The sequence below is a fragment of the Fringilla coelebs genome (genome assembly GCF_963513975.1).
Source record: "Fringilla coelebs genome assembly, chromosome: 10".
Taxonomy (NCBI): Eukaryota; Metazoa; Chordata; class Aves; order Passeriformes; family Fringillidae; genus Fringilla; species Fringilla coelebs.
Genome location: NC_140036.1, coordinates 6,694,385 through 6,707,973, shown reverse-complemented (window position 1 = coordinate 6,707,973; position 13,589 = coordinate 6,694,385). Strand labels below are relative to the sequence as shown.

The following is a 13,589-nucleotide window of genomic DNA, read 5'->3' as shown; positions in this document are numbered from 1 at the left end:
CAACTCTGTGGAAACCCGCTAAAATATCTATTTCTCTCACAAGTTATTTTAACCTCCAGCACCTGAGTATCAAAGAGAAATGTAAAATACCAGCATCCAAATTACCACACTAAAGAAATCACACATTTCTGCAGCTCATTTTTTTATAGGAAAGAAAATTGAAAAGTGGCAGGAGATTTTCCAGCTTAAGACAGAAACATGGAGTGACTTTTGCATTCCCTGGAAAAAAACACATATAAATAAAAAATGAGATGAAGAAAGCAGCTTCTGAACTCTGCAAAGCCGTGAACCAAAATTAGACAAGAACTAAAAATCCTGGGGAAGACTCCTCGGATGAAAAGCCCGAAGATATCAAGTCAGCCAGGAGGCTGATCAAAAAACAGCAACTCGCAAAAGGAGATTTCAGAGCTCTGTTGCTATGCTTATTTACAGCTATGGTTAAACTGGGGTCAGCCAGAGCCCTTATGCACCCCAGGCTCAGGCAGCATCACAAACTCTTGCCCAGCCCACCAGCACAGTAGCTCTCAGCAAAAGAATGCCTCTGCTTTCCCTCAGCTCCCACAGCTCCCGCCTGCTCCCTCACCTCAGTTGGGCTCACTCACCTCTGCACAAGACGTGCATTCCTCCATTCCTCTTTTAAACCCTCTTTTTTTTTTCCTTTTTTTTTTTTTTTACCAAAATGCAACACTTGCAGAGGTCACCTTGCCCCACTCTAAGCGGCAGTTCCTGTCACTGCCGGGCTCTATCTATAGAAAACCTCACAGCTACCCAGCTCAGACATGAAAGGCCAGAGTGGGAGCGCTCCTTCTGCTCACAGCAAACACGCCTCTGGTTCAGCGCTGCCCATCTCTGCACGAGAGCAGACGGGCTATTTATAGGCACTCACTTCAGCACTGTTTGGTGGGTTTGGGCGGAAAGGGCCAGAGATAAGATCAAGATGACTTTATAAAATTATGTAGACATTGCTGCCTTTCTCTTCCTCTATTTTGACTTAACAGCCAAAGAACTTGTTACGTGCAGGGGAATGCAGCTGCAGAAAAAGAACTGGGGAAAGGACATGACTGCAAAGTGACACAAATGAAATAAAAGGGGGGAGGTGAACAGCTACTTCTGCTCCCCAGGTTCTCCGCAGATTTTTAATTGACAATCTACTCTGATCAGATTACTGGGCATGTAATTCATCAAGATAAAAGTGAAATTGCTTCTCCCATAATGAAAAGAGAGTGTTAAATCTATTTTTAGTATCATATATTGGATCTTACTCCTACTCAGGGAAAAGCTACTGCCCTGAAACCCTATGAGGATGCACATATAATTATATGCATCCTATCCAGGATAAATACTAAAATTGTTTGCAATGGAACTATGCAGACTGTTTTCTATCCAGCTGAGTCCCTTTCCAGTGTGGTGTCCAGTGGCATGGCATTCCATGGGCAGATAACACTACGAAAAAATGAATTATCATCTCAGATCAAGTGTAAAATGATGTGATACTGGTTTCAACACTGACCCCTTTTATCATATTGCAAGTCAGTGTAAAAACAGTTACTGAAGAAACTGTCAATTTAAAACAACACTGCACATAGCAGAGTGTCTTAGGAAATCTGAAACGAGCAAGATTAGATAACTAACAGGCAAGGCCTAGGAAATTTCTAACATTTTAGTAGTTATCTTTGGCCTTGAAGAACAGCAACTTCCTACAGAAAAAAATTCAGTTTATGGCAAGCAATACACAACCCTCCCCCCAGCTCATCTCCTTTCAAAACTTGACATTTAGGAAGTGCAATAATATGTTCTCAGATTTCTCCTGTCAAAATGGATGCAGGGTGCAGGCCTAATCCTGAACTGACAAAAGAAAAGTTTTGCCACTGACCTCGATAGGAATGGTTTCAAACAACTCAGAGGACTTAAAAAAAGAACTTAAAAGAAAGAGAGCCTTGTGCTTCACTGTTTCCCCTTCCGGCCTTGTAAGAACTAGAAGCCAAAAGATTAACAGGAGCTGTTCAGAAAACCAACAAGACACAGTTGTGTTTTTGGCAGCACTGCTCATCTGAGGTGTCTCTGCACCCAGTAACCCATGTCAGGTGGTCAGAGACAGCCTACACAGATTAAGTGCTTTCCACACTGATAACGAGCAATTCTACTAAAAGTTAGGAAGGATCATGTCAGATTTCAGCTACTTTCAGATTACATCCCTTGTTCTCCTGCACACAGCAGTGCACACCAAGTGAAACGCAGGAGCAGACAATCCCTTCCTGAAGCTTAAACCTACTGCCCCATTTGGAAGTAGGGCTCTTGATAAAACTGATTTCCTAATCTGGAAAACAAGCCCTATTAGCCAGACTGAGGGTGACTATCAAGCATGTCCAGCTGTCAGGCTGGCAAGTGTCCCTCTGCATAGGGAGGCTCCAAACCGTGTTTGATAGAGACAGAGGAACAATGCAACTTATTTTGCTGCTGAGATCATAACATATTCTTAGGGGCAATTACTCAGTGCAGCATATCAAAAACAAGAATTATGCTTCACTGACACATCTTTCCAATGCAGAAAAAGAACTATGTACAAGGTAACAGCACAAAGCTATCTAAACAGCAACTAAAGAATCCCAAACCAAAAGTCCCCAGCATGTGGATTTCTCTTGTTTATCATGTGTCTTCAGAATGTAAAAACTTTAAGACGCACAATGTTTCTATTTGTATGCACCACAAAACATTGATGCCAAACAACAAATAATTGACTAAACAAAGCACCAAATGCAGAGAGGAAAAAACAAAATGCAAGTATATGCGGAACTGGGCTATCTTTATAGATGCTTACTAGGCAATTTTACAGGCAGCTGAACCCCAGGGACCAAACAATCTCATCTAGTCACTGATTTTGAGTAAGCCATGGCAAAAACAATAGGAGTAGGTCTGCAGGCATTTAAACATGGCCATGCCGTGCTAGGGCAGTACAAATCTGAGTGCTGTACCTTGTGGTTTTAGTTAATGGGGTCATAAAAGCTCTCGGTGGTCATAAACATGAAACAAATTAATATTTAGAAATCAAACAAAACAGTAAATCCAACAAAGAAACTACAGGAATAAATCTAACCAACCCCATAGAATAAGACATGAAATGTCAAAAGGGTAGGGGTTAACAAGCTAATCTGAGAGCAACATCCTTCCACCAGACAGTGGTCACACCCTGGAAATGAACTCTAGGAAGCTTGGAGGGGGGGAAATCTGGACCAGTAAAGCAATTCTAACAATGGGACACACAGAGAGCTATACAGATCTATAGGGGAGCACAGGGTAATTACAGGTTGCATAGTCTTGTTTGGAAATTCTACATTAAATGCACTTTGCTCTTGAAAAAGTGAAAATTGCATTCAGGTTTCTTTCACTGATATCAAAAGAGCAAGACATTATGAGAACTCACTGCAAAAAAAGGACTCAAGAGGAGATAAAGAAAAAAAAATCAGAGGAATCAAATGTCAAAATAGAAGCTGGGGCAGTGAGTCAGAGGCCCACTAACAGAAGCTGAGCACTACAACTGAGGAAGGGAGTTACAGTACAGACCTTTTGTACAGCCACCTGGGAAAGCCTAAGAAAACTCTCCTAACAACCATCCTCCCAATTCTCCTCTGTTCTAACCTCCAGCCCTGCTGAATGAGCTGAACTCAGCAGTGAGAGACTGAGGCAAGCCCAGCCAGCAACTCTCCTACAGCCTCCCTGCAACTCCTAAGACAGCAGAATCCAGAGCAGAGCACAGCAACCTACACATGGAGTAGCTGAGATGTCACTGAAACAGGCAATGCAGGCTAATTCCCCAGATCCACAGTAAAAAATAGGAGTTGGTATCAAATAAATACTGAAAAGGCTTTAAATTGCCTTGGCACAGATAAATGGACAAACACTTAATTCTTCATTAGTTAATGTTGTAGCCAATAAACAAAGAACAGATCTTTGAACCTGCTTCTTTCAATACCACGTTCAGCTGCTACTATTATGAACGACTCTCCTAAAAGGGATGCACAGTCACAGACCTAAAGTGAACAAATTACCAAATGAAAAACAATTTGAGAGAACACAAAAATGTATATGGGGAAGGAAATACAATATACTGCAAATCAATGCACAGCTCCTTGGTAAAATGAGCTGTCAGAGAGCTCCAAGAAAAGTACTAAAACAGATGAATATTCTGGTCAGCTACTTAGAATGGAGAAAGGCAAAGTGATGCAGGATGAGTTAGGAGCTGGACAACTCCTGGCACACTAACTGCTTAAGCCTCAGGATGCTGTCCATATGCTCCCAGCATCCCTCCCAAACACATTTATCACAAGAGGGAAACTGAGCACAAAACGTCAGTCAAACCATAGCAAAGATGGAAGATAAGAGCTCAAACCCATACACAAAGATAACTAAAGTCAAAAAGGCAACAGTTTAATAGCTACCTGAATATTTTGGAATGGAATAAATTTGTAAATGTGTACTAATTAAATGTGAACTTCATACATTTAAGGACAAACATGAAAAGTTTGACTGTTATTTTTTCTACCATCTAAAATTATATATACATGACTACATCCCTTCCTTGGGCATTTCCCCCTTACACAAAAATGTCAAAACACACTAACTACTGTAAAACCTTCTGAGACATGCCTGTCACAAGCTATGCACCAGCACCACAGAATCCCCTGTCTGAACTCAGAATCAGGTGGCTCTTCTGCTGAGGCACAGCAATAGAACTTTATTTGGAATCATAGCTTATACACAGAACCCTCTAATGCTGCAGCCTGTACCCCCACAGCTTAAGTCACACTCTTATTCATTCAGAGAGACAAGTTATTACTAAAAAACATGTATCTAAGCCTCCCCATCCTCTTCACCAGTAAGCAGAAGGAGTCAGGCACTCACCATAGTGGGCTGGCAGGGCCATTTGACATGCGAGTGCCAGGCTGGGGAGTGCGACCAGTGCGAGCCCAGAACAGCGAAAGTATGGGAAAGCACATGCAGAATACAGCTGTGGATCTCATCCTCACACTCATAACCACCCATCCTTCCCACAGCCCTCAACGTCATGGAGACCTTGGCTGAGTAGGAAGGAAAAGCCAGCAGAAAAGTACCAGTAAGAGAACTTCAGGATACGGGAAAGTGAAAGTTATACCTCGATGAAGAAAAATGAGTTCTTTGCCCTTGTGTTGAGGAGGCTGAAAGAAAGACAGCTTCCTCCCAGTGTGTCTGGATTCCCATCACCTCTGTTACTGAATTCTGCAAGGAGCCTTCTGAGGGACTGGTAGAATGCAGAGCTAAGTCCTCATCATTTTACTTCAACTGGTATTCAAATAGGTTGAGAGCAGAAAGCAGCTTCTGGCCTTCAGCCATTTAATTAATACTAAGGTATCTCAGAATTTATTTTTATCTCATCTGTAATAACTGTTGTAATCAGATTTTCCATATTTATGTATTAAACAACCTATGCTTTTATGTTTTTTTTTCCTCATCTATTTAACATAGTTTTTAAAGGATACTGAGAAGTTTTAATTTGTTTTTCCACTTCCCCTGTTTTAATGTCCTGCAAATACCTTTGACCATGCCAAAGACTTCTTGATCAGCACCAGCAACAACAAAAAAGATGAACACAGCCCTGGGAACACCATTTTGCTAACTTTCAGCTGAACAGAAGGGCTGGTGTGAGTTCCCAGAATACTGATTTTTAATAAAACCTCAATGATAGATCTAACATTCCAGAGAGTGCTCTGCCCTGCCACAGCTGAGAGTAGTTCCAAGAACAAGCAGCTCACCTTCCCTGTTTTATCAGACACATTTCTGTCATTCAAAGACACACTGAAGGCAGCTGTCCCACAGGGTAAGACATCACCAGGAGCTTGCACCACCTGCCTCAGTTCCCAGATCTGGGGATGCCCTGGGTGACTTCTTGCATTTGTTACAAGAAGTGTGTATCTACATTTTCCCTACAGGACACTGCAGGTGGTATCACCTTTCCTCACTAAATTTACTAAAGCTTACGAGTCTCAAGTGCAATGTACTTGATACAAGCATTATGTGATTAAGAGGGCATTTCCTTTCTCAAAAAAGGCAAACCACAACATCAGAACAATGATCAGATGTAAAACTGTTCAACTTAGCAATAAAACAGTGAGGAAACAAAAAGTTCTCCTATAAAACCAAATGAAGCAATCCTGTAATAAGGATTGCCTAATTGAAGTGGTAATGTTGCAGTCATCAAGCCAACCTTTTCCTCTCTGGATGAGAGGAGGGCAGCCCATTTTAGACCGCCTCCTCCTCTATATAAGTGCTCTCATGCCCAGGTGTGGTCCAGAGCCTGCAGACTGCAAGTTCCATATCCTGTGGAAGCACTGCCCTGCTGCTGTTGAGGTGCAGCACTACTGAGCAGGGCACGCACAATAAGTTCATTACTTTCTGAAGTGTTTTATATAAAATGTGCAAGGGGGGGAACCACAAACCATGGGAGCTGCTGCAGAACAGTGCTACTGTCTCATCTACTCCGCCTGAAGCTCAACTACCCCTGGATGACTATCCCACAGGGCTGCAGTACCAACAGAAGCATCTTAATATAAATTGTTAGTGAAACAAGAAGCAATAACCATTTAGTGAAGAAAAGGCAGGGAACAAACTGTTTCAGTGGAGAGTTAATAAAATCTCCTTTAAATAATGGTTGGTGCATTTGAGATCTTGAAAAAACATGTTCTAAGAGGAACACACATTCACTTGACAGTAGTGGGCTGTGAAATTTCCAATGATGCTGTGCCAATATCTAGGGTAAACCTTCAGCTTTCCAGGAATAGGGAAAAACTCTCTATATCTCATTTGTGCTTTCTCTTACATATGCAGGTGCAGCTGCTATTTCAGAAAGAATCAGACTGGATTTGTTATTAAAGAAGGTAAAGTTATGCAGTGTCTCACATGGTATACTGGATTTCCTAAACAGGTAATCTGGAGATAGACATTTCAGAGTTTTCATTTATAATCCTGTACTCCTCCAAAGTAAAAACTCAATAATTTTTCTGTAACGAAGAGTTTTGGGTAAGGGAAAATACTCAAAATATTTTAATTAAGTTTTAGTTTTAAAAGCCAAGCAATCAAACCAAAATATTCAGTAACTATGTTTTTTTTGTCTCTAATTTTATTAGAGAGAATAATTAGAAGCCTGGAAATGTTTTAGTGATGTGGTCTAAGTAAATCCATGCTCTCAAAACATGCAAAAGTTTAATGTTAGCTCTTTAGTTCTTGGAACCTGATCTATAGTTAGAAGGAATGAGAAACGCTTCAAGTGCGTGTGGTTTTGTGCTTTGTTTTGTTGTGCGGTGGGTTTTTTTAGTTTGGGTTTGTTGGCTTTTGTTTTATTTTTTTTTTAACAAGGAAGTAACAGCTGTTGCTTTCATACAACATCCAAAACTCTGCAGCAGCAAGGCAAACTTACAACACACCACTGCAAACAGTGCTGGGAGGCTTCCCAAATTGTGTCAAAATAGATGAGTCTGAAGTGCACACAAAACAAAATGTATATTAAGGGACAGAAACATTCATACAGCCTAAAACCCTATCTGTGTCTCGGTGCTCAGAGAAGAAACTAGTATGCCCATGTTGTGAATCCAAGAAAATTCATGCCCTTAAACCTGTGCTCAAGATGTTCAGTTTCAGTTCAATCACCAAAACTTCTCCTTTTCAACAGTTCTCATTCTCTTTAGGTGAAGAGTTCCCAGTTTCTACCTGGATTAATGCATAAACCACCATAATTTATGACACACGAAGATCCTAAAACGTCCTCTTTCAGACAGCCTTTTAGAAGGTAGCAAAACAAAACCATATAGACATTTCAATATCTTTTAGTGCAAGATGCCACAGACAGAACATGAATTAAGTAATGAATTCTGGAAAATTCCTTCCTCATTTCTTGCGTATTTCTTTTACAATATTGCTTTACTGAAATGCTTTGCTTCTTATCATAATACTCCTTTCAATACATGCATTTCAAACTAATAAACTTCTCCTTTTCCTCACTCTAATCTCAGGAAACCTTAAAACCCTTACCCTCCAGAAATTAAAAATCCACTTCTTTGCCTATAAATTGGACATTTTCTCTAATAGGCAATACAAGAAGAAACAAAATGAGCTTTCTTCAGTTGCCCATGATGCCCACCATATGTCTGAGAACTCAGCGTAGCACGCTCTGGAAACTTGCACAAAAGCCTAGAGAAACATTTTGCTTCACCCTGTTTTTCTGCCTTTATCCTGCAGAGTGGCTCCAAGACCTCAAGGCAACTGGTCAGAAAGAGAATCACAACTTCCCATAGCACAAAAGGCATCACCTATTACCTGGTACACAGCACAGAGAAGGGAGATATGCTAGTTCACATACTGAACGGTCTGTCCACTGCAGCATAAAGCTCAATACCAGTTCATCTGGGCTGCTTTTCAGAATATAAATGAACTTGACATATCTCTGCTACCAGAGCTAGACAGTTTCCCAGAAGGTTTGGAGAGTGGCTTGCTCTGTTTGCAACTCTGGTGAGATATACATTGCAAACTTGTCTTAAAAAGTTCAAGGCAATGATAAATGCTTATAAAACTGAAAATATTACAGAGAAATTGCTTGTGAAAGTAAACAGAACTTAGACTGAACTAGTCTAAACAAGAAGTTCTCCTGATGCCACCCAAGGACGCTGCTGAAATCCTGTCTGGTAAACAAACTGAGAGCTCAACATACCAAAGCTGGCAGGCTGGAAATCCCACAGAACTGATGAATGAAATGGGAAAATGGCCCGTTCATCCACCCTCCAGCTTTCTGAGGGTTGTAATGTGAGATTGGAAATGAAAGGTCAAGTTCAAAGGAAGAAGCACATTTCACTGTCAGAGCTCATAAAAGGTTCTGTGCTCCTTGGTTTCACACCCTCAGCTCCCAGGACCACTTTGGATATTCCTGTGCCTCAGTCCATGCTGAGTGACAACGAGATGACATTACCACTTCAGCTGATTCCAGCTGAGGTCTCGGCACTGCTTAAGAGGTGGGACCAAGGTCCTGCTGTTGCCTCTCCTCACACACATCTTCCTTCTCTTAGTTAATTTCACATCTTTCCTAATTCCTATCCATTCAAAAATACATAATCTTAGCTGACCAACAGTTTCTGCAGCTGTACCAACACCAGCCTGAGACCAGAGAGGAGCTAAAAGCAGTGCACTCTGAGGCCTTCTGCTGTACAAGTCTGTCAGGTGGCTGATCAAGCACACAATTCAGCCTCTGTTTCTCAGCTAGCTGAGACGAGATCACTCACATTACTGCTATACCTGACTGTGTGAGGTTTTATTCTATAATAATAATAATAATAATAATAATAATAATAATAATAATAATAATAATAATAAAAGACTGCTAAACATGCTTCCCTTATACCTTCTTCTCTGCCTCAAAAATTCTTTCTAGCTACAAGCAAGTAAGTATAATAGAACACAGTACTTCATTTTCCAAACACTGAGCCTTCCACTATTCCTTCCCCTGTCCACTGCCTCACAAGGGACAGGTTTTTTAGCTGAAGAGATGTTACCTGTGATTTGCCTTTAGACCCTGAACATGAACACCTTAGTCCTTAAACATCCAAATGATTCCACTTGCCCCACTACTATCACACCAAGCTGTTTCAGTCAAACACAGTTGGACAATTGTGGGGCTTTGAGACAAATTCACTGAAGTTTTATGGTCTCGCAAGCAAGCAAGCAGCTTTCCTTTACAGCATTTCTTAGGAAAACCGATGGCAGGACAAGAGGAAGGAAAACATACCTTCAAAGTGCTTGCAACTGTGACAAACAAGTAAATTCTGAGGAATTCCATGGGCACAACAATTTCACACTCAAGCTGTGATAACAGTAGGCTGCCGTGGTGATTTAGCTGTACTTAGAGGCATGGTCTTAAAGCTAACTGCAGCAAAAGATGTGGTCAGAAGAGATTTATATCCTCAGGCCACAGTAAAAGTCTGCCTGCATCTCTCACTGTCACTGACAGACCTGTCCAACAGCTTCTACAGCTTACAGTAGTCAGCACTCAATCATTCAACAGACAAATTCAGAATTAGGTCTGCCTTTACTAAGGAAGCAAGCTCCTTAAAGTCTCATCAAAACCATGATTACCCACAAAGTTGTCTTTGCTTCTTGCCCTGAGGGCAAAGAAAGAGCATACATGCAGCAGCATGCAGAAAAGGCAATGACAAACCAAAATGACTTAACAAGCAACAGAACAAATCAATCCTGAATACCATAATACCTGGGCTTACTTGGAAAATTTGACATGATTTAGTCAAAGGTCTTTGGCAGGTTAACACACAGAAGGCTTAACAGTTGTAGACAATATCTGTTTATAATCCCTGTTCTTAATACGCTTATGTTTGCATATACAAGTGTCTGGTTTTGTCTTTTTCCAGTCATGCTTACAGAAGTGATGTAAAACAGGGAAAATGATTAAGTAGGGACAGGAGGACTTGTTCTGCTATAGCCAAACAAAAATACAACCCAATGCACCTTTCACCTTAGCATCTCTAACATCTTGCTATAAGCAAGAGTTCCCATTTTAGCACTGGAAAAGTCTTTGTGTCCCTGCTCTCGACACAAACACCACCATGGAGACAGACTATAGCATCCTTTCTTACTTTTCACATGAGACTCTAGCCACAAGTGATGTTAAAAAAAATCTCAAGGTTCATCCAATCTCCAGCAAGCCAAATTCTTAATATTCAACACTCTGGATACAGGAAAATATCTCAAAAGGCTTATTTTTTTTCACAGCAGACTAAAGACTAGCTTAAGTCACCTGGTGCTACAGCAGAGCTGAGATCTGCTTGATAAAGAAGATCAGGTTTAGAGGGCTCCAGGGTTTCCTGGTGTTGTCAAAAGAACCATCTCACAGCCCAGCCCCACAGTGCCTCAGCCCAAGAAGCCCAAGTGGCAGTGCCAGCAGCACCTCACAGATGGAGGAAGCAGCCCTGTCGCAGCCCTCACGTACCACTGCACTTTGTCACAGGGGTTTCATAACTGGGACCAATGCAGCCAAACAATGATGCACAGCAGAATGATGGCAGGTCCTGTGTTTGAAAGCAGGGCAAACCAGCCAGCATGAAAAATAGCCCTTTGAACAATGCTTCAGACACTGCACCATGCAGAGACATTCACTCTCCTTTGCTATGAATACAAGAGAAGCAACACTGAGCTGCAGCACTAGTGCTGAGCGAGCTTTTGCATCCCCACAGCCGCACCGTGCTTGTCCATGCTGCAGAGACAAGGTGAGCACAAGGCAGGTGATAACAGAGTAACTAACCTGGTATTTCTAAGCAGAAACACATGACACAACAGTCCAAGAGCTACACAGGAGCTTAGTGGCTACAAAGAAAAATCATGCTGCTATAATAAAAAGTACAGAAAAGGGAAACTCCCTATGCATGGTTCACAGCTTAAAGTTGAAGGAAACCTTCACATCTTCTATTACAGTGACAATACAGAAGAACTACAGTTTTGGTTGTAGCTGCAGAATGTTGTTACTGCCCATAAAAATGGTGTTATTGTTCTAGGATGAGCCACAGAGGGATAAAATATGACTGGGCCAAGATAACCTAGGTGGAAAGGACTGTTACCTTAACAGGAGGGCAAAGAAGGACAGACAAAGCTGGGAACAAAGACTAACCAGCTGTAAGATCACTGATTGACCAGACAGAAAACTAAACATTACTATTTGGCTACAGCAAGGTGTACATCAGTGCGAGATGGGGAAATAAGGATGCACAAAAAGGATGGGAAGATGCTGAGGGAGGCACCACTCAATGACTGCAGGGAATAACAAAGGCTGCACCTTCCAGAGCAGAGCTCTGAATATGAGACAGTGACTTGTGGCAAGTACAAGAGGACGATGGAGGAGGGAGGTGCTAGAAAGTGATAATGGAACACTGTATGTGCAGAGGTCTCAGGGAAGGCATGGGGAGATGAGGAAAGAGCCAGTGGCAACTGTGACATGAGGAGAAAAGGGGAGATGCAGCTTCATGGGGTGACGATGCCCTTGAGGATTCAAATACCAGGTAAACGGAGCAGCACTAGGGAGTAGAAGCCCAAATCTCACTTCCATGACTCCAATAAAATATTGCAGGGAAAAAGGGTAAGGAGGAAGGAAAGGAAGACAGACGGGGGCCTGCTGAGCCTGGGTACACTGCTCACTGAGCTAGGTAAAGCTTCCTGGGAGGTCTGAACCTGGGCACTGGGAAGAAAGTGGCCTTAGCTAGGCTACTGGGGAGGAGAACTGGAGAGTTCAGAGAGGCACCAGGGGCAACTCCAGGAGCCACTGAGGGCAGTCTGTGGGGCACTGGCAGACACTGAAGGGCATTTAGGGGGCAGCTGTTAACGGGCACCTGAGAAACGGTTCATTATGGGGATCCCTGAGGGGCATTTTGAGGTTCACAAGTGCCTGGAAAGCTGTAGGGGGTGTTGTCAGGGGGTCTCTGCGGTGGGGGTTGGAGGTCGCCAGCAGGACCCGGATGGGTGGTTGGGCTGTCACGGAAAACGACGGGATAAATAAACCTTTCTAACACAGACAGTATTTGTTACAATTAAAGATCTTCCAGCCAACAGGGGGAAAGGGGGAAATGGCCGAGTCCCTAACGGGCGCCTTGGCGGATGTGAGGTGGTCACAGGCAGACCCCTGAGGGGTCGTTGTGAGGGGAGAGGAGTGGGATGTGTGGGGGATCGCCGACAGCGCCCTGAGGGACGGGCTCGGTGGCAGGCCCCAGGGGAAAGCTTCGGGGGTCTCTAGCAACTCCCAAAGCGGCGGCCCGGGCTGGCGGAGGCGCGGACAGTGCCAGCCGGGAGGGAGAGGCGGCGGCACCGAGCGAAACGCGGAGGCAGCGCCGGCCGCAGCAACGCCAGGACCCCGAGGCCCTGCCCGCGGCCCCCTCCCGCCGCACGCACCTTCTGGCGGATCTGCCCGGACGTCGAGACTTTGCGGATGAGCTTCTGCAGGGAGCCGGGCTCCTGCTCCGGCTCGCTGTCCGACGACTCCTCGGGCGCGGCGCCGGCGGCCGGCTCTGGCTGTGTCTGCTCAGCCCCCGCCGCCGCCATGCTGCACGGACCGGCGGCGAGCCCGGCGCCACCTACCGGCCCCGTGCGCGCGGCGCCCCCTAGCGGCGGCCGCGTCACATGGCGGCGGCGGAGGGGCGGGAGGGGCCGGGGCGGGGGAGGGCCCGGTCGCCGTAGCGGGACGGTCACGGCCGCCCTGCCCCTCCAGGGCTCCCTGAGAACAGCCCGAGCGCCGATCGCAATGGCCTGGCCGTAGCTCCTTGGAGCCTGGACAAAGGTGTTCAGCGCAGCCCTCCCCGCTGAGGCGAGCCCGACAGCCGGGACCGCGGTCCCCATTCCTTCCCATTCTTCGTGGGTACTGCAGCTCAGAATCACAGTCATTCGGGTTGGAAAAGACCTCTGACATCATCGAATCCGACCCATAACCGAACACCACCTTGTCAACCAGACCAGAGCACTGGGTGCCATGTTCCGTCATTCCTTGAACACCTCCACGGAGGAGCACACCACCACCTCCC

General features: G+C 44.2%; 1 protein-coding gene across 1 annotated transcript in view; it reads right to left on the bottom strand.

Annotated features, from left to right (window-relative positions):
• Nucleotides 1-13,113, bottom strand: part of DGKD (diacylglycerol kinase delta) — a gene marked incomplete at its 5' end in the record, with an annotated part of 57,138 nt that extends 44,025 nt beyond the window's left edge. Inside the window, one exon of the mRNA XM_084212687.1 lies at nucleotides 12,964-13,113. Within this exon, the coding sequence (XP_084068813.1) occupies nucleotides 12,964-13,113 (150 nt within the window). The remainder of the gene's footprint in view (nucleotides 1-12,963) is intronic.
• Between the last annotated feature and the right edge of the window lie 476 nt (nucleotides 13,114-13,589).